Source organism: Lynx rufus, unplaced genomic scaffold (assembly GCF_022079265.1).
Source record: "Lynx rufus isolate CCGP_SWC_20201006 ecotype Redwood Valley unplaced genomic scaffold, mLynRuf1.p SCAF_1, whole genome shotgun sequence".
Classification (NCBI taxonomy): Eukaryota; Metazoa; Chordata; class Mammalia; order Carnivora; family Felidae; genus Lynx; species Lynx rufus.
Window position 1 is genome coordinate 101,183,766 of NW_025814823.1, and position 20,335 is coordinate 101,204,100.

At 45.5% G+C, this 20,335-nt stretch overlaps 1 protein-coding gene across 1 annotated transcript in view; it reads left to right on the forward strand.

The window, feature by feature from the left end:
- The window catches only part of PRDM6 (PR/SET domain 6), a 105,235-nt gene that overhangs the window by 4,532 nt on the left and 80,368 nt on the right, over positions 1 to 20,335 (forward strand). The window contains exon 2 of the mRNA XM_047093914.1: positions 5,011 to 5,318. Coding sequence (XP_046949870.1) covers positions 5,011 to 5,318 — 308 coding nt within the window. The remainder of the gene's footprint in view (positions 1 to 5,010; positions 5,319 to 20,335) is intronic.

Here is a 20,335-nt window from a genome sequence, read left to right on the forward strand (position 1 = left end):
AGCGCCCTGAAACCGAACATAGAGCCATATATTAGATTGAGGTTAGGAGTGGTGGAGACTGTTTATTTAAGGTGATAAAATGGTCCATCAGCAGTAATCTCCATCGATATGTGCCACCAGGAGATGAAGGATGAGGGGACAAGCCACAATTAATTGCCCTATAGTTTTGTAGGAGAGAGTGGAGTGGGCCCAGGCCCGCTTCGATCTCCTCTCCCTCCTATTCATCATCTCCGCAATGTATATGGCGGCCTCGCAGGGGCAGGGGCCGGCGAGGTTTATCTCGGCCCAATATTCTCTCGCCCGCACACGCTGGCGCTCCCATTTAATTTATTAATACGGTCATCGAAAGACAAATAAAATCCACATTGCCTCCCCCCTTCTTTCTCTCCCTCCCCCTTTTGTCTCTCCCTCTTGGTCCCTGGGCCAAGCCGGCAGCCAGGCGGAACAGGGAAAGCCCAGCGCGCCCGCGATTCGCGGGGAGCTTTAAACTCCCCTCGGGAGAGTCCTCGAGAAGGTTCGGCGCGCCCACATTCGGCTCCCCTTCCCGGTGGCCGGGCTAACCGGCCTCGCCTTCTGGGTGTGCCTCTAGAGACCCTCGGGGGAGCCTAAAAGACCCCTGCTGGGTGGAGGCACCGATCCGTGGGAGGGGCGGCAGTGGCGGCGGCCCCTTCTGGTTTTCTAGGAAAGGCCTTGGCCGGCCGGAAGGGGCAGGGGCCTGGGCGTTCAAGGTTCAGACTTCGGTGCGGGGAGTCCCCCGGCGGACCTGGCCGTGCCTGCCCTCCAGGCACGGGGCTGGCGTGGGAGGACGCGCGGAGAGCGCGGGTTGGAGTCCCGGGGGCGTGCGCCCCGGCGTGGCAGGTTCCGGCCTGCGGGGCTCAGCCCGCCCCCCGCCCCGTCGCCGCACCCCGGCGACCCCGCGCCCGCACCCCGAGCTCTCGCGGAGCTGCCAGCAGGCGGCACTCCCGGGGCGCCTCCCCGGGCGGGATCGATGGGCACCCGCCCCGCCGCGCTCGGCCTGCGGGACCGGGGGCCGCGACCTCGGCGGCGGTCGCGGAGGATTTATAGCTTAGCTGTTACCGCCGCCCAGGCGGAGAGGCCGGCTTCTCGGCGGCCCCTCCGTTTCTTTTCCAGAGGATGAGTGAGGGCGCAGGCGAAGGCGGCGGCCGAGAGGCGTCGGGGAGCCAGGGCCTAGTGTGGCGGGGGCTTCCCGCGGGTCCGCCAGCCTCTCCAGACAGCAACAAAGTCCCGAAACGTGTTAAATCCTAGAACCAGAAATGAAACACCAGAGAAGAAAACCATGGCCTGCTCGGCCCCCTTTACTTGCTCCATTTGCATTTGCACAAGTAGTGCACGCACTCGGAAAAAGATTCAAACAGCGTGCTAGGGTGTGAGATGAAGAGTCAGAGTCTGCTCTTCACTACACTGGGCCTGGCCTTCACAAGTCAGTAGGGAGGTCTGGAACCTGGTGACACATCCTTCCCTTATTCAGGGACCCATCAACAGGAGCACTAACAGATCTATTCAAGGTAGAGGAGGGACCCTGGTCTCTTCTGTTGCCTAGTGCTAAAATGGCATTTCAGCCTATCTTGCTTGGAGAATCTGATAGTCCTTCTCACAGATGGAGAAAACACTTTGCAAATAATAATTATGAACTGTACAAAAAATTACCCTAATTCTAGGAGAAACGAGGAACATGCATTTGCTTGCTCTTTATGAATACCAATGGACTTGCATTTTATGTATTGCGTGGTAGGGAATGCTGCGTGTAATGTATATATTACATGTATATACAGCATATAAAAAATTCATCTTGGGGGGTGTAGTTTGGGCGTCTAGCTAGCTTCTCCCTCAAACCTTTTCTAGGTGTTTATGGCTTGTCTCTAGAAAACACTCTCTGAGTACTACGTCACATGTTTTAAGCTTCTTCAGACTCCTTTGGGACTCAGAGACCTAAGCCAGGGGCCAATTATTTTCAATGGCAGAGGTTTTGTAGAGTAAAAAACAACAGCATCAGGATAGAACTGTGTTTAGATGTAATTGGTCAATTTCTCTAGCAGAATATTTTGATGCAACCTGAAGTGGTTTCTAAATTAAGACTCATGTAATTAAAGTGGATTGGCCTCTCTTGCTCTGCTGTGGACTTCACACACAGGTAGTTTTCTCAATACTGGGAGAAACTCAGCTTTTGATTCAGCAAAATGCCACTACTGGGTTTTTCAACACCTGCTGGAGGCCAATGAAACATAGCAAGTAGAGGACAAGTAAAGCTATCTAAAGAGGACTTCTTAAAGAAAGGACTAGCCAGAGTTTTACCATGCATCACAAATACTGGGAGTGTGTTTGCTGTCTGTGGGGGTGGTGGCTGGAGTTGGTACTTTTCCTCCTTATTTTATTACTGATGTAGTTGGTGTGATATTGAACGTGGTGGAGACGTTGGAAGTTGACAGAATCTCTGGGGTTGGACTGATAGGGAATGAATACCAAATGCTCTTGCTTCTTATCCTGGTTCACTGAGCCAACCAGAAAGGAAAGTGGGTTAAGCAACTCCCTGGGGTGATTTTATTTTTATTTTTATGGGCCTGTTGCCTTTGTTCATTGTCATTTGTTTTAAGTTCTTTTTGCTCAGGTGCTGAACGGTCATCTCTGAGGTCAGACACTAAAATTCAAAATTGTAGACATCACCTCTTCACTTTTCCGTACTTCTCACAGCCCCAAGCCCAAGAGTGTGGGAGAGAGATCTAGAAATCTTTGTAATTGACCGGTGCTAGAGCAAATTTTGCATCTCCCAAAGAGTGCTGTCAGTGAAATAATGCTATCGATTGTGAGTTTGGGTATACAATTCTCCCAGCTTTCATTGGTCTCCCTAGATCTTTAGGTCTGGAGGCTTTGGAGTCAGGCAAACCTGACTGAATCTTTACCACTTTCTAGTTTCTGAGCCTTGGTCTCATGACATTGCTCATGAAGCCTCAAATTGCGTCATCTGCAAAACAGGGATCATGATAGGGTGATTGCTCGGCTCAAGATAGGTGTCTGGAACACTATGCGGCAGGTGACTTTGAGTTTTTATTGTCTTTCTTTCCATTCCGCCTTTGTCTTGAAGTTTCTGTTTTCACAATCAGAAGCTTAAGAGGATGTGTGAAGTGTATCTGGAAGGGCTGACGTATGGTAAGTGTAGGACTACCTTCCATCTAGGCCCTGAAGTCAAAAGCAGAGCCTGACGGTATTTACATTAGTGTCTGTTACTGGAAGAGGGAGCTTTTGTGCGATGGAGGTCCAGAGGCATGGACGCTTCCTGCCTGTAGGACCAGGTTGTTGCTTTTCACTTGAGAGGCCTGGGGACGCCTCCAGGACGCTGCAGTCAGAGGGTCCTGTCATTTCCTGGGCTCTCTTGGGAGGAGTAAGGGAATAGCTGACTGAGGGGAAGGCGCAGCCAGCTGGAGCCCTTCTCCACGGAGATAGGATGCTCACATGATGGTCACCCCTCAGCTTGCTGTGAAACAAGGGGGGTTCACTCACCATGGCTGGTTGCCATTAGGGGTTCCTTCCTTGATGACCCACTTTGTCTGAAGTTACGTGGGTGTTTCCTCTGTTTGAGCACGGAGAGGGCACACTTGGGATGATCCACCAGGACTGGCAGCGACCAAAGCTAGGCGGAGGTGCTTCGAGATCCCAATGATGAGCCGTCATCCAGCACTGGCGTATCCACTGGTGCCCCAGCTCTCGCCTGAGAGCATGCTCTGATGCTCGGTGCCATAGGACTCCGTTGCGCCAGGGCGCCGCGGGTTCCCCGGGGAGGCCGGGTCGTGCAGGCGGGTGCCCAGGCTGCCTCCCTGAGGCAGGTCTGCAGGGCCCCGGGCGCAGACACCGCGGCTCCGCCAGGCCCATTAATAACCCGGAGGGCGCTGCGATCCGACAGCGCGGTCGCCGCAGGCCCTGCTTCCCGCGGCCGCCTGGCCTTTTCCCATCCAGTTTTTAGTCGAGGGACACTGGGCATCCACAGGTCCCCCGCCCAGAAGGAGAGTGAGGGATCCCCTTGGCTGCTGGCCACCCTCGGGAACGTTGGCGAGAGACCTCTTCACAACAGCTTTCCCTTCGCTTATACCTCAAGATGGTCGCATTCAGCCTGGGGATCGGTCGTCTGGGCGGGAGTTGGGGCCCTCTCCACCGAGCCATTATTCTGATCCTTAACGACCCATTATCTTGATCCTTAAATTTGCTCTTCGTTTCTTTTTGGCTTCTGGGAGGAGTTTGCACTCCAGGACAGGTACTCCAAACCTGCCAGAACATTCCCCTTTTCCACCCGTGCCCTTCTGGCTGGAGTGGCCAGAGCAAGTGCTGCCGGGGCTGGAGAGGGACCCCAGCGCCAGTGCGCCCTCTTTGGCGGTTGTCTGGGGTTTCGGCGCCACGGGAGCCAAGACCGGCTCCGCCCTCTGGTGTGGGGGTCCCTAGGAGTAGGAAGGACGCTCTGTGCTAGGTGGGTTGCCCACCTGCCCTGGTGATTCTAGAAGTATTTTCTTTAATTGTAGAAGGTGGGAAACAGATATGCTCGGGTGATCAAAGTGCAATCTCTGTTGAGACAGAAGACAGAGCAAGAGACACGCTCTTTTCGAGTATTAAACACACCTGGAAATCCGGTAGAGCGAGAACACCTGGGAACCGAGAAAGGGAAGTGGGAACTAGAGACCGACGGGAAGAGGGGGAGAGGGACAGACCTAGAGGACAAGACGCGAGCCCTGGGCTCCGCAGAGACGGCAACGCCATCCTCACCTACCTCGCAGGGCTTTTGGGGCGCCCCGGGTCTCGACTCCTACCAGGCCGATGTGGGTGCTGCGATTTCCAGGGGAGAGGTGCATAGTTACTTCTCCCCCTGTTCGCAGTGGCCTTACCTCCCTCGCAGGTGGCTTACCCGGGAGGGGGATGTTGTTGTCCCCGGGGTTTACCCGAGGCTGGGCCGCCTCGAGCGGCAGGTTAACCTTCTTCCTTCCCTCCCTCCCGCCTGTCTCCCGGCAGGTTGCGACATGTGTGCGGACAACCGCAACGGCGAGTGTCCCATGCACGGGCCGCTGCACTCGCTGCGCCGGCTCGTGGGCACCAGCAGCGCCGCGGCCGCCGCGCCCCCGCCGGAGCTGCCCGAGTGGCTCCGGGACCTGCCGAGGGAGGTGTGCCTGTGCACCAGCACTGTGCCGGGCCTGGCCTACGGCATCTGCGCGGCGCAGAGGATCCAGCAGGGCACCTGGATCGGGCCCTTCCAGGGCGTCCTCCTGCCTCCGGAGAAGGTGCAGGCCGGCGCTGTGAGGAACACGCAGCATCTCTGGGAGGTAAGTCACTCGCCGCCCAGCACCTTGCCAACCAGCCGGAGCTCTGGCCGGCAAAGAGCCTGGCCCTTGGTGGGGGCAGGGGCGGAGGAAGGCATTTTTGTGGAGAGCCTCCCTTGTTCTCCAGAAGGTAGTGGAGAATAGATTTCTCTGGTCACGCAAATGCCCAATATCGGCAGCACCTGCAGTAATGAGGTGAGCAGCCAGGAAGACAGGGGCTCCAGGTTTCTGAAGTTGGAACCCCCTTAACAGGCCTCTACTCCAGCTAGTCTCCCTGGATCTTGAGAAAAAGAAAACGCAGGTGAGGTGATAGAGCAGAGGAGGGTGCACATTGGGGGTGTAAGCTAGAAGAGTCTGGTGCCCCATTCTGAGCTCTTCCAGGATGTTTTTTGGGCACTGGGCAAGAAGGAACATAAGCCTGACCAGGAGGAAGAGAGCCAGGCTCCTTTTCCCAGATAAAAACAGTTTTGTAAACCCTGAATTAGACTGCAACATGTTTCATAACTTCCCAAGTATCCTAAGGAAGCAATTCCTGTCGTGAATGAGAAATCACAAATTCTGCTTCTTCTCTGACAAAGTACAGTTCCACAGTCTTCAACAAGACAGGAAATCAAAACATAGGAAAACTCGGAGCACTTTGATATCACCCAATTAATGGTAATACTTCAGTGGCACAATCTTATCTCACGCTATTATTTAAAAATAAACAGTGTACTTGAAAAATGTTAATCTGAGATTCCTCCCAAAGCTTTATGGTTGATTATCGAGATCCAGTTCTGAAGAGGCAGATTCTTGGCCATAGGTAATCCCCCCCCACCCCCAACCAGTTGTAGCCACCTCTCACCCATGGAGTGATTTATGAAATACAAGATGCTAGAAGTTTTACTCTTAGGGCAATATGTAATCTTACTGAGGCCAGGCAGTGTAATGGAGTGGGAACAGCCAGAAAACAAAGTCTCTCAAGTGCCATCGGCCAAGTTGGTGTGGACTTTAAGTCCCCGTTCATGGTCATTTCTACAGCAACATGTCTCACACACTTGGTTCGCTGGCCTGTCAAGATGGGCATGCTCATTGTGAGAAGCCCCATGGTCAGTCACCAAAACTCGGGAGACTCAGTAATCCACTCGGATTTTTGCTGAGCACTCTGGCCAGCACTACCTTAGGGCCTGGAGACACAGCATTGTGAAAAACAAACGCGGCCTCCAGAACTGTTACAGGGCTGTTGGCAATGGGCTGCTGGGGCCTGTGTTTGTAAAACCTCCTTGGAAGGGGGAGGAGCTAAGTGTATGAGCTCCCAGCGCACTGGCCCAAGATGACCACGTGGCGGCCATGGGTGGCATAGACCTTACAGTTATCTGCTAGGGCTGTGGGCCCAGGTTGCAGGTTCCATTTCACTCCTAAATTGGAAAACAGTTACACGTTTTTCATCTTTCAGACCAGGATTCTTGAACAAGGGGCAGATTTATGTTACCAAATAGTGTTTTCTTTTGTTTTGTTTTTTTGTTTTTTAATAGAAATTTTTACAGGAAAACATGGTGGGAGAAAAATGGCTTGGTACACGGAGCCAGGTTAGGAGTTAGAGCTCTGGGGATTGGAAAAACTGACAAGCGGGAAATAATCAAAGCATCTGGTTTGGAAATATTTCCCAGTTGGTTTTTGTTTCTGACTAATTAGTTGTAACCTCCGATGCGGTTTAAAGTTTATAAAACACTTCCAGGCACTTTTCGTGTTCCAGTAGTGTTATTAGGAGTGCTAATATCATAGAGTTAAAGGTCTGCCAGTACTTTTCTGAGATCTTAAAGCAGTTGTTCAATGGTACGGATTTGCTCTATGTGCAAATGTTAAGACTGAACACTGTTATATTGCCCTCGGTTGCCTCACGTTTTGAGCTCATCTATTTTTAGAGTGCCAGGGGACAAAGCCATAAACATGAGAAAAATCCCGTCGTTCATTGTTGTTGTTTTTTTTCTTTTTTTGGTTTTTTTCTTAAAGGATTTGGATTCTTGGTATATTGGCTGGAGATCACTACGCATATAGAGTAAAATGATAAATCTTAATGCTGAAAACTGTAGAGTCTTTCTCTTGTACCTTTCCTTGTACGTGATGTTGAAATTGTTCAAATAAGGAGTGGGACTTGAGGGTTGTTGTTGTTGATCCCTCAGTCAATAGGAAGTGCGTCTTACCTGTAGCTTCAGGTATGTGAGTTGGTTCTGTGTTATAAAAAAGACTTGCTGGGAGTATGCACGCATAAATGATTTACGGGCCCCTCTTCCTAATTTCAGGACATGATCTGTTTATTTTTATCATCTGTAAGAACAGTTAGAATAAGCAAACATTGAGGGGATCGAAGGAATATTAAAACTGCAGCCGTGCAAAATATATCTGTCTCCTGGGAGATCCTATAAAATGTGACGGACTGGGGCCAGGTAACTTAGTGCCGATGTCCATTTGTAAGATACAACACTTACTTTAATGGGTTTCAGGTTTTTATTAGTATAATTTTTTTTTAAGCTATAGAGTCTGAGTTTGTTAATTTTAAGCATTATGATTTATTCTTTTTCTGAAATGTGCCGATTTGAATTTAGTGAAATTTATAACAGGAGATTCCAAATGGTGTTCCTTACATGTCAGCCTTTGCTTTCAAACCTAAGTTCCACTGTGAAAAAATTTTAATCACTGTATGATTCGTATTAGGAAAGAATCAGTAATCGGGATATACGGTAGATCGATAGGAAACTTTTGGCAATAATTGTTTCATGACTCATGTAATAATTATCCATTGAAAAAAACACATTCTTTCAGATATCTTCCAGAATCTCAGGTTGACATAAAACAGATCTTTAAAAACTTAAAAGCAGTTGAAGCATTACCATTTTAAAAGTCAACTGAAATCATTTCTCTTCTCACATTTTTTCCAAGTCACTGGCTGATGAAGAAATGTCTTTATATTTAGAGTTCAATACTCAGGTCCTGATGGATCTTCCCAGGGTTACTTATCTTTATTTCAGTACAATAAATGGATTGCTAATCTTTTCCCGTCACTGTTTCCAAGTAGATGATGGATTTTTGTTTCAGTTTACAGTTCATTGTTTTTAGTATGGCTGTACTTTATTATACACATGAAGGCTTATTACAGAAACAATCAGATTCACCTTAGTTACTCCTTTTGTTTAATCATTAAAACCTCCATTTTCTTTGTAGAAAATGGCTCTTTAATATTTAACATACATCAGCCATGGAGAGCTTGTCTGATTGTTTTGTCAGTGTGCTATCATCTTTTAGTTAATATTTGCTTTGTGTATAACCCTGGTTCTTAAAAATAGAGCAATTTAAAGAAAGTTAAATATCATTCCGTCACCTTCCATATATTTTGACTCTTTGGGGTACTTACGGAAAATTCTAAGAGTTTTTCTTTTCTCTCTGTCTCTCTTTTAAGGAAGAAGTCCAAGTGATTTTTTTTTTTTTTTTTTTTTGGTGTGTGTGACTTAAGGAGATTAACAAACTAAAAGCCAAGTTGCTAGTCTTTTTCCTGGGGAGGGGCTGGGTACAGTTTCTTTTAGAATCAGATTTTAGTGTGTTTTACAAAAAATAGTAAATTCAGATAGTTTAAAACAAAAACATTACAGGATGGATTAAACAATCACTCACTTTGCTTATAGACATTTATTCCAGTAAGAGTTGGATACATGGTATATTTCTAGCTACTTGGCCATAATGAGAAAAATCTTTCTCAATATTTTGCAAAGAAAACATAGTCTTTCTCAGCAATTAGGTCTTATTGATGAGAGTGAGATAATTTTGCTCTAATGTGTTTTCTAATAAAGAAGTGAAAAGGCACATTTGATTCTAACATTTATGAAAACATTATCTCAATTATTAATGTGCCCTTTTTCCCTAGAGATAGATTAATCTAATTGCACATGGTTTCCCCTTTCTGCTTAACATCAGAATTTAATATGACTGGACCTGAGGAATGTACATAGTGTAAACTTGAAATTCTATTGGATATAAAATACGGAAGTTTAAAATAAAGTTACCATGTAAGATAGGCCAGAATTGCTCAGGCCTTTCAAGTCAAAGTCTGATTTAACAGGAAATTTTAGTGACAATGACAAAATAGATTACACTTATTTTCGCCCTAGAAAAATTGTTCTGCTCATTGAAATAAGGTAGTGACTTGTTAGGATTACGGTCAAGGAACTGGAAAGGGCTTTAATTTTATAGAACCTGTCTTTGCCTCAGTAAATTTGAGTGTCTCCTTATCATTTACACTACGTGAAAACCTTCCATTATTTTTCTTCAGAAAAATCAAGGGGGATAACATAATGCGGGTTTTTTTTTTTTTGTGGTTTGATTTTATGCCATGATATTCTAGATTTAATAAGAGGTTTGCTTTTAAGCAAATGGTCTATTTTTCATCATTACCATTTAGCTTAGGTCAAAAGACGTTGATGAAACCAATATTAAAAATATATTACATGTTGCTAAATGTTTATATTTCACAACCATCATACATAATTGGTACTAGAAGGAAATGAATTGATTTCATATTTTAAATGTATTACTTAGCTTTTTATAAATACCCAATTGCATATATAGTACTGTACTCATTTGTATATATTTAGATGTTGGAAAAAAATCATTTCAAATGAATCATTTCAAATGAAATTAAAGTAATTTAAAAATGAAATTGAAGTCATTCTAAAGTTGTTCCGGTGATAGTACCATAATTATACGGTCCATATTTTTGCTTTATAGACTTTGACGCATTTGGCCTGATTCACCAAAGCACTAGGGGATAGAATTATGTGGCTGTTCCAGTTATAATGAAGTAGAAATTGTGTTTCTTAGTAATTTGTCATTTCATGTGATAGACTGCTTGTCAGCTTGGTTTTGAATATGTCAATTTCATGAAGTCCAAATATGATTTCTCCTTAAAAATAAACTATAGTCATAGTACTGTTAGGTTTTAAATTTGCAGAGTAGCAGCTGATGTATCTCTTTGGCTTTGCCTCATTTGATTCAAAGATGTCTTTTATAGTGGTGCCCATTTGATAGAGTGCGAGCATTTTGTAGTTTTACATACACTGTAAAACCATCTGCCGCCTCTTGGAATCGTTTCCAGCATTGTGCTAAAAATCAAAACTTAGGACTTAACGTTGGCTTCGAAAAGGGCCCTTACAGTCCTGGTCCGTTACATTTACATATCGCCCTGCACAGTGCCACTGGTGGTTTTCTGGGTCTGAAAATGATTCTGCTTTAAGAAAATAAATACATAGAGCAGCCGTTTGGAAATTCTCACACTAGTGAGGTTTAATCTAAATATGCGTGTGACACGCCAGTGATTTAACTGCAAATATTTTATGAAGAGTGATGTGTTCTGTATCCATGGGACTATATTTCTCATTAGTTCATTTTATCTGTTGTTTACAGATGGCTTTTACTGATGGCATTTTGGCTATGTGAAGAAAATAATAAGTCTCTCGTGTTCACAACCGCATCTTTTCTTACATCCTATGATTTTTTTTTTTCCACACTGACTTAAAAACAGGGTCAAGAAATTGAAACCCCAAGCTCAGAGGTTACTGGACAGATGAAGTCTGTCCTCCCCAGTGGTAGCAAGTGAGCTGATGAAAATGTGGCTATGGTAACATTGGGCTGAAGGAAGCTTGCTGGGGAGCCTCTGTCTTTTACTGTGTCACTTACGGCACTTTTAATTATTTTAGTGAGTCTGTTTTGCTCCCCAGAAATCACTTAGAGTGGTAGTATAACCTTATGGATTTGTTAGCTGAGGAACCACATCCACACTATCCAAAACCTCTCGTTCTGCCGATCTGAAGAACGCCATGCCAAGAACTGCTGGATTGCCCCCCCCCGTCTCCCTCTCTCCCTTTCACCCCCTCCCTTTCTTTTTTAGAATCTCGTAGACTCCAAGATTTCATGGGTCCCGACATTCCTTGTGTATTTACACAAGAAATACAGACTCCGGTACAACTACTTAGCATAAAAGCCAGAGAAAGCAGAGCAGGGTAGACTTTTCCTTGTAAGCATTAGCCACCTCGCTCAGATAAGTTACAGAATTCCATTATCCAAATTGTTACACATGTGTGACAGAGGTTGACCTTTCGTCATGTCAATCCTTTTTGCGTGGGCCCCAGGCTCCAGCCTAATGGCTCAAACCCTGATTTACTCACTGTAATAAGGGCAGGAGGTCGAGCAGTTGTCAGGCTGCCTGTTCGTACTCTTCTCGGAGCCCGGTTGAAGGCTGTTAACACAAAGCTTTTCAAAGTGAATTTACAACCCGCACCACTGACAGAGGCCAATCAGTGCACCATAAATGTCAGGTTAGTGAGATTGAGCAGTAAGTAAAGTACTGACAGCACACTATTGGCTGGAATCAATTGGCCAAGGTTTGACTGAGGAGCGCGAGCTACGTGCCTTGGCGGGCGCAGGGCTGGGGCTCAAATGCGGAGCCTGGCTTTCCAGGTGGGAGTCCATAGAGGTACCTGGGAGCAGGTGTTTGAGGGTTGAGACGCCGCCCCCATTTGTTGGGGCGTATGGGTGTAGCCAGCCTCGTCCGTGTCGATGGGCTGCACGGTGTCTGAGTTCACGGCGGCCCCGCCTGCTGACTCTGAGGCTTGGAGGAGAAGGGCCCCGCGTTAGACACAAAGGGGCAAGAGGAGAACAATCACGGTGTGGTGCCTTCAGAACCAGGGGACGCGTGCAGTGCGGTCCTGTGCGGCTAAAAGGTAACATGTTCAGACTCCACAACCCTAACAGGGATTTCCACCAAGGCACCGACCCACACACAAGCCGCCTCTTCTGCCCTTCTGGAGGCTGAGGGATGTGCAACTTTCACGGAAGTCACTAATGAATGATTATGGGTTGAGGGCCTGAATATCCATGAGGTGTGGTTTCCCCACCACACGGAATGTTTTTATCATTTTGTGTAATGACAGCCTGGACAACAATTCATTTAGCTCTGAAGGCATCAGCATTAAAATGGAGGAATCCATTAAAATGCTGTACGCAAGGATTTATAAATTAGGCAATTTCCTTGATTATTGCAATCATTTACAAAATTGATTGTTGCAGTGTGGTATAGACAGATTTCAGCAACTGTCATTGACAACAAGCACATTCTCTGATATCTATGGTTACTGGTCACTGAACCAGGTCACTGTCCCTCACTACTCCCTCCCGCTCCCCCCTGCCTTGTTGTGCTTGGTCACAAGGTCAGGCAGACTTGCAGAGAACCTTAAAACTCTAAAGTTTGAGTTGCCTTCAGAAGAGACCCACTTGGGCTGTGAGGGTGGGTGCAGGTTGTTGTGATGGTCGTAGCATTGTTTGCACGTGTGAATTCTAATTTTGGAGCCGCACGAGGATGATGCTCATGTGCCTCAGGTCAGTAGCGGAGATTTTGAATTGAGGCCAACCCAAAAGGAGATAATTTTTGCAAATTGCAGCTGTAAATATTTGTTTGATTGAAGATCTAAAAGTCAATAATGTGTTTTATTTGTTGGTCCTTAGAGTTCTAATTATCCGATAGATATATCGTAGAGTCACTGGATTTTAGGTCAATTAATTCTGGAAGGCATAATAAAGACATTGTTACAAGCGTGAAACGCTCAAAATGCTGCAGATTTTCCTGTACGAGGACACACACAAAACAAGTCGACTTGGTGCTTAATCACTAACCACAAACCACAGAGTTGCCTTTATTCGTGCAGTCTCAGACACGGGCATGCCCAATGTGTCTGCAGAGCTCCAGCCAATGAAAGCTAGCCGTGCGGTTTATGCTTAGTACCAAATAACTGACTTCGGACATTTGTTTTTCATCATCATTTTGTTTTTAATCATAATTTTTCCCTTTTGGAACTCTAAAAGAAATCGGGGCTTGTAAAATAATAACACTTTGGAAAATTGTTTAACGCTGTTGGGAAGACAAAAACGTTTTGGTTTGTCCTGATTTGAAGACATCAGTATTTGATCTCATGGTGGTCTTTGTTTAAAAGGGAAGATGCTGTGTTTTAGGAAGTCCTATGGCTTAGTGACACCTTGCGTCTATTTGGCTATTGTTGGGTCAGAAGTCAGAAGTTCCTTTTCATTTTTAATTAGTTGTAGTATTCATGGCTTCACAATTCAGCAGAGAGGCAGTATTTTCATTTCAGTGCCTCGATATGATTGCCTTGTTTTTATCCAAATGTTCTTTTCCACAGGTATTTCTGGTTTCTGTTAAGACTCAAAAGCCATGTGACTAGATCTGTTTTGGGTGAAGTGTGAACGAGGCACTCACTGTTAAAGCTGTTTCTGCCAGTGCCCTTGTACATGAATTTAATACACCAAAATCTACAGCGTGCAACTGTGAAATGATGATATGGGGCTAAGCCCATTTTATTAAAATGAACAGTGTTTTTCACTCTCTGTGATCATTTTAAATTAAAGCTGCCTCCGGTAATGAAGTGTCTTCTATGTAGAAACATTCAGTGTAATCTAATTCAGCAGCAACTTCTTAAGTGCTTTTTAATTGGAATCAAATTAAATGTAATCAAGTCATGTTTTCAAGGGTCTTGTAAAGCACCGAGACCTAAGTGTTGTTAGCAGGCTTGGGAATATTAACGTTGATCACAAATTTAGTACAACACTACTAAATTCTCAGAGGTCCATGCAAACTCCAAAATGGCAGATGACCAGTACATATATGTTTGGTTAGAGTACAATGCTTTCGGAATCTATTTTGTTTGTCCCCAGGCTAATACTGAGGTTCCTCTGTGATACTAAAAAAATACAGAAATCCTTGCTGGGAGATAAAATCCTGAAAAACTTGGGGCCCATGCAAAATGCACTTAATTTCAGTTTGTTGCAATTAATTGCAGTTTATAATTTGACCTGCATAATCTACAAAGTGGAAAATCTGAAAATTAAGCTTTAAATGATGGAAATGAGATTTTCTACTGAAAATGTTTAATGTTCATCCTAAGCAATTCAAACTACACAAAAGTATACGCTGGCAGTAACTGTTGTTGATGGTTTTTTTTTTTTCAAGATTTTATTCTTGTTTTCAAGTAATCCCTACACCCATCCGTGGGGCTTGAACTCGCAGCTTCTGAGATCAAGAGTCACACGTTCCACTGACTGAGCCAGCCAGGTGCCCCCCCACCTTTGTCGATGATTTTTATAATGGCCTTTTGGGAGATGACTATGTAATATATAATGCATATTTATTTCATTGAAATCACAGTTTTGGTAAAAATATTTGTACACTGTCATTGATACTGCAAAACCGATCTTGAAAGCCGCCGCCAAAAGCACTGTTTTTCTAAGATCTTCTGCAGTGGTTAAATTTGGCTCAGCCATGAATAGATTTTGATTTTGTGTCTAGTTGCGTCCTTCCCTCTGTGTATTTCTCTTGGTAGGAAATTTCCTTAACAGTCTGCCAGCCTTGCTGTATTATAGAAACACTTCTGGTGATATTTTTGTATGTTTTTAGTGCATGTCTTTAATATGACCAGAGGCTTTCTGGAGCCTGTAGGGAGGTTTTAATGGTTCTCAGAGGGGAAGAAATTTCTGTGTTCCTTTTTATACGTGGAGGTGTTAACAAAAAAGGATCAGATTGCTTTGAAATGCTTTTCTAAGTAGGAAGACTCATTAATTTACCGACTTGCATGTTAGACTTCAGGCAAACTACTAAATTTCTTTGTGTCACCGTTTCTTGTATAAAAGAGTCCTGCACTATTGTGCAAGTTAGAAAGACCGTATGTATGGCTTTTGTATAACAAAAGGGATTTTCTGTTTCAATGGGATTTTTATTTTATTTTATTTTTCACTTGGGATTTTAATAGTAGCCTGTAAGTTTCTACTGTACTCTGCACATAATTATAATTTCATTATTTGTTAAAGTGAAACCGTAGACTATGACACACAGTTTGAATGGATTTAGTTACAAAATCAGGCTTAAATAATATCTAAATGCACATTTATTTAGTGCTGCTTATAACGAAGAAAGGATTAAAGAGATGCCATACGACATGGGCGAAAAAAATGATTAGATGGCTTTAATTTTTAAGACTACTTTTCTAATGGAGAGCAAAAGGATAACTGTAAATATTGGACATGTAAATAGAAGTTTCTAGGTGTGTGATTTCAGTAAGTCAAATGACTGCTCTTCATCCTCACAACAGAGAACTGACTTGCAGTATGAAATGTGAGGGGAAATGACTGAGAAACATCTAGAAAGATCACAAGGAAGCCCCCAAACCTGAAGGTCCTTTGACCGTGGACCTCACGCCAGGAGCAATTCATTAGGTAGGTTTGACACTGGGTATTGAATTCTGTATAGAACAGCATCTCACTGCCTAGCATATGGTGGCTTGTCAATACATATTAAATGACAGCAAATCAACATCGTGGCACATTTGCCACTGTCCATAAAAACGTGTGTGCTGCTGTGTGTGTACTGGTGAATACTGACTTACTGGCACACTGTGCAAATTGTGAATCTGTCAGTGTTGACCCTGTGAAAAGCAAGAATTCTGAGTAGCGGCTTGCAATTGGAAACTGTTACGTTTGGGGTGCCTGGGTGGCTCAGTCGCTTGAGCATCCGACTCTTGATTCATCTCAGGTCATGATCCCAGGGTCGTGGGGTCAAGCCCTGCGTGGGGCTCCATGCTGATGATGGAGCCTGCTTGGGCTTCTCTGTCTCCCTCCTTATCTCACCCTTGTCTGCTTGTGTGCATGTGCACACGTGCTCTCTTTCTCTCTCTAAGTAAACACTAAACAGACAATTTTGTTTTATTTTATTATTTTTATAAGCAGGCTCCATGCCCTAGCGTGGAGCCCAATGCAGGGCTTGAATTCATGACCCTGAGATCAAGACCTGAGCTGCTATCAGCAGTTAGATGCTTTTTTTTTTTTTAAATGTTTGTTTATTTTTGAGAGAGAGAGAGACAGAGATCGAGTGGGGGAGGGGCAGAGAGAGAGGGAGACACAGAATCTGAAGCAGGCTCCAGGCTCTGAGCTGTTAGCACAGAGCCTGACGATGGGCTCGAACCCATGAACCTCGAGATCATGACCTGAGCCGAAGTCGGATGCTTAACCGACTGAGCCACCCGCGCCCCAACAGTTAGATGCTTAACTGACTGAGCCACCCAGGCGCCCCAGGAAAATGTAGATGAAAAAGTCAAAAAAAGATAAAAGCAGAGAGGCAGGCAAACCTTAAGAGACTCTTAAATACAGAGAATGAACTGAGGGGTGGTGGTGGGGGATGGGCTAAATAGGTGACGGGCATTTAGGAGGGAACTTGTTGGGATGAGCACCGGTGTCCTATGTAAGACATAAATCACCGGGTTCTACTCCCGAAGCCATGACAACCCTGCATGTGAACTAACTTGACTTTAAATACAAAAAAAAAAAAAAAAAAAAAACCTCAGATGAAGAAGTAAAAATCGAAACATGCTCTAAAGAACAAAAGTTTAGGTTGAGATTAATATTTTTAAAAATGTATATTTGTTTTACATGAATCATTTCTCTTACGGCGTCTGGAGTTATTACTTAGATGTCACTCAGAGCAGGGGTGATGTTCAAAGTATTTGACAACCAATGCTGTCCCATAAACCTGCGTGCCTGCCACTGTATCGGTGTCTTGGGTGTGGCGTAGAGGTTCTGAATCTAGGAGAGTTAGGTGGGCAAAGCTATTAAATACACAATCAGTGGCAATAACAATCTGTTAACAGGTATAGGGTTTTTGTTTTATAAGACAAAAAGTTCTGGAGATGGGTTGCACAACTGTGTGACCATCCTTTACTAAACCGTACCCTGAAACATGGTTAAAATGGGGGCGCCTGGGTGGCTCAGTCAATTAAGCCACACACTTGATCTCGTGGGTGGTAAGTTCAAGCCCTACCTCCGCCGTCAGCGCGGAGCCTGCTTGGGATTCTCTGCCTCCCTCTCTCCCTGCCCCTTCCCACTCACAATAACTGAATAAAGTTTAAAAACAGTTAAAATAGCAAATGTTATGTGGATTTCACCCCAATTAAAAACGAGAACGATCTACATTGTCAGCGATTTTTCTTCTAGCTCTTCTTAAAGTCTAGCTTACGTAAGAGTTTTCAGGTGTAGGGAGCCAAGAAAAAGTCACTCTAGGGTCCTGCCCCTAAAAGATTCTGGTTCAGCCCTCCTGCACTGGGGACCCAGCAGTCTGTTTTCTTAACAAATGTCTCACCGGCTCGTCCAGCTGCACTTTAAGCAAACAGAAAAAGCCAGACTCCACCTTTTTCTACCTTACTCTTGGGGTTGTCCGCTTCTCTTGTTTGGGCTCCCCTTGAGCAAACCTGGTCTAGTCTCATTTGCTACTATGTTAATGCTAGTCTTGCTTTCATTCCTGCTGCACCTGGACTAATCTCTGGGTATTTCCCATCTCCTCCCTTACCACCCCCTCCAGATAGATAGATGGATAGATAGGTAGATAGATACAGAGATAGATACAAGTATTGCTAGACGTAACAAACAGCGAAATGGACTCCCGTGACTTTCCTCTCTTGGTATATTTTGGAAGTCTGCCTGGCCAGGTGTAAGGAAGGGAGCAAAAAGGCAGAAAGCTTTCCACAGTGTGTAAACCGCAGTGTGTCATTAGCCCCTAGGTAATCAAGGCGTGTTTCAGAAGGAGGTGGCTTCCTGGATGGCAGGCATTTGGTGCTGCTCGCTAGGGCCAGAGCTCCAGCACTGTCTGGGTCTGAGCCGTGTGTGACGGCAAGCAGACCCCCGAACTCCCTCCGCTCCTACCATCGCTGCTTTCCTCCCCGCGTCACCTGGCAGCTCCTTCTGTGCAGTCCTCTACCACGTGGAGAAACCATATGGTCCTTGTGTGACATTTGCCATTTGCACAGTCTGTAAAGTTTCCATATGCCAACTTCATTCTCCAGGTCTGCTGATCTTTTCCCGTCTTTTGCCTCCGCCTGCCGTTTCTGCCCGTTGATGGAGGGAGGTCTGTGGGCACGCAGCCTGTTGTCGGGTCTGCCCTTCTTACACTTACCTCCCCTGTTCTTACGGTTTCTTCCTTTTTGTTTTTTAAAAAAAGTATTTTTAATTAACGTTTGTGTGTTGAGAGAGTGCGAACAGGGGAGGGGCAGAGAGAGGGAGTCACAGCATCGGAAGCAGGCTCCAGACTTTGTGCTGACAGCTCAGAGCCCAGTGTGGGGCTCGAACCCACAAATTGCGAGATCGTGACCTGAGCTGAAGTTGAGGCCACGCAGGCGCCCCTCTTCCCTTTTTTTTCTTTTAATGTTTATTTTTGAGAGAATGTAAGTGAGGGAAGGGCAGAGAGGGGGACAGAAGATCTGAAGCAGGCTCTGCCGACAGCAGTGAGCCCCATGCGGGGTTTGAACTCAGGAACAAACTGTGAGATCATGACCTGAGCCAAAGTGGGTTGCTCAACTGACTGAGCCCCCCGGGTGCCTTTCACTCATTCTTACTGTTTCAGTTGCCTTCTCTGAGGGATGGCTCTCACGTCCCAGTCCCCACGCTGACCTCTCCTAAGTCCTGGATTTCTTTGAGACCTCGCTCTTTGGAGATGTAGCTACAAATTGAGTGTGCTGACTGCCCTCGTCCTACGTCTCCCCACAGAGGTGGCCCTTTATCCTTAGCCTACAGTGTTCTCTTAGCCCTTTTTGGCCTATGAGCCCAACATTTTGGAGTCCCTCTAGCGTTTTTTTTTTTAAATATTTATGTTCCTGGCAACCAACAGGGTATCTAGCACACAAAAGGTACTTAGTAAACAGTGTTGTTCTGATAGCAATAATCAGAGCTAACACAGCTCCTCTGAGACTGTGAACCAGGCGCTATGCTAAAGAGCTCTGCGGAGCTGGTCTTAATTCCTCCTCCGAACATCCTGGTGAGGTGAGGACTATTGCAACTCCTTTTTCAGATGAAGGAACTTCTCAGATGAAGGCAAAAGAAGTTAAATTACTCACCCAAGGTTGTTTGTAGTGAAGGTAGGACTCCCCCTGAGGTGGTGTGGCCCGTAGAGTCCTTGCTCCAAACCATTCTGTTGTTATACTGCCTGCTCCCTTCCACTCTGACCCCTGAACTGCCATTACGTTATGGGGCTCCAATGTCTGCCACAGACTTCTCCACACAGCTGACCCTAGCCTCTAGGTCTGCATATGAGCTTTTCCTCCTTGGTAGACAATGCTTTGGCTTCTCAGACACAGCCCCGCTGCAGCTTAACAGAGACCTGGTACTTAGTCTCATGATGTGCTTGGTCCACCCTGGGTTCTAGGACCATCGGCGCCATGTTTATCATGCTAGACAATTCAAACTTCCCAGCCTTCAGAGAAGTAAATTTACTGAGAGCCTACATGTGTGAGGTGTCGTGCAGGTCACAAAGATGGACAAGATGAACTCTGCCTTCAAGGGCCAGAGAGTGGTAGGACCGTGAGTAACTCCCCTTGGAAACAGGAGCAAAAAGTGCTTTTTCAGAGCACAGGGGTGGCTTCCTGCTCGGAGCCTCAGGGAAGGAGGAGAATTTGACCCCGGGACATAAATGGTTAATACTAAGGGAGGCAGGTGATTCCTGGGGGAAGATCAGCCCCCATCAATGGGTCCACAGTCCTTCCTTTCCCAGCTATGTTGCCTCTCTGTCCTTCCTCTCAATGAACTGCTTCCTGTCCTCTGGTATACCAAAATGGTATGCCAGAAGGCTTGCCCTTCTGTGGTCAGCCTGCGTCTTTCACTTTTTTTAGAGCCACAGTTCCCAGGAATTCATTTTAGCCTCATTCTGGGTCTCCACCACCCTATTCACTTTCTCTTGCCTTCAGCCATCCCCTTAATAGGTGTTGAAGTTTGGCTTTATCACCTGATGTTACAGTTAGGTCCTCACTTGGTAAGCTCATATTTGGGACTTACTTACACTAAAAAATATTTGATTGTTTATAATTCAACTCTGATTGGGTGTCCTGTATTTTACTTGCTCACTTTGGCAATCCTATTAAGGTGACAACTGAGGAGAGACCTCATGGAAGAAG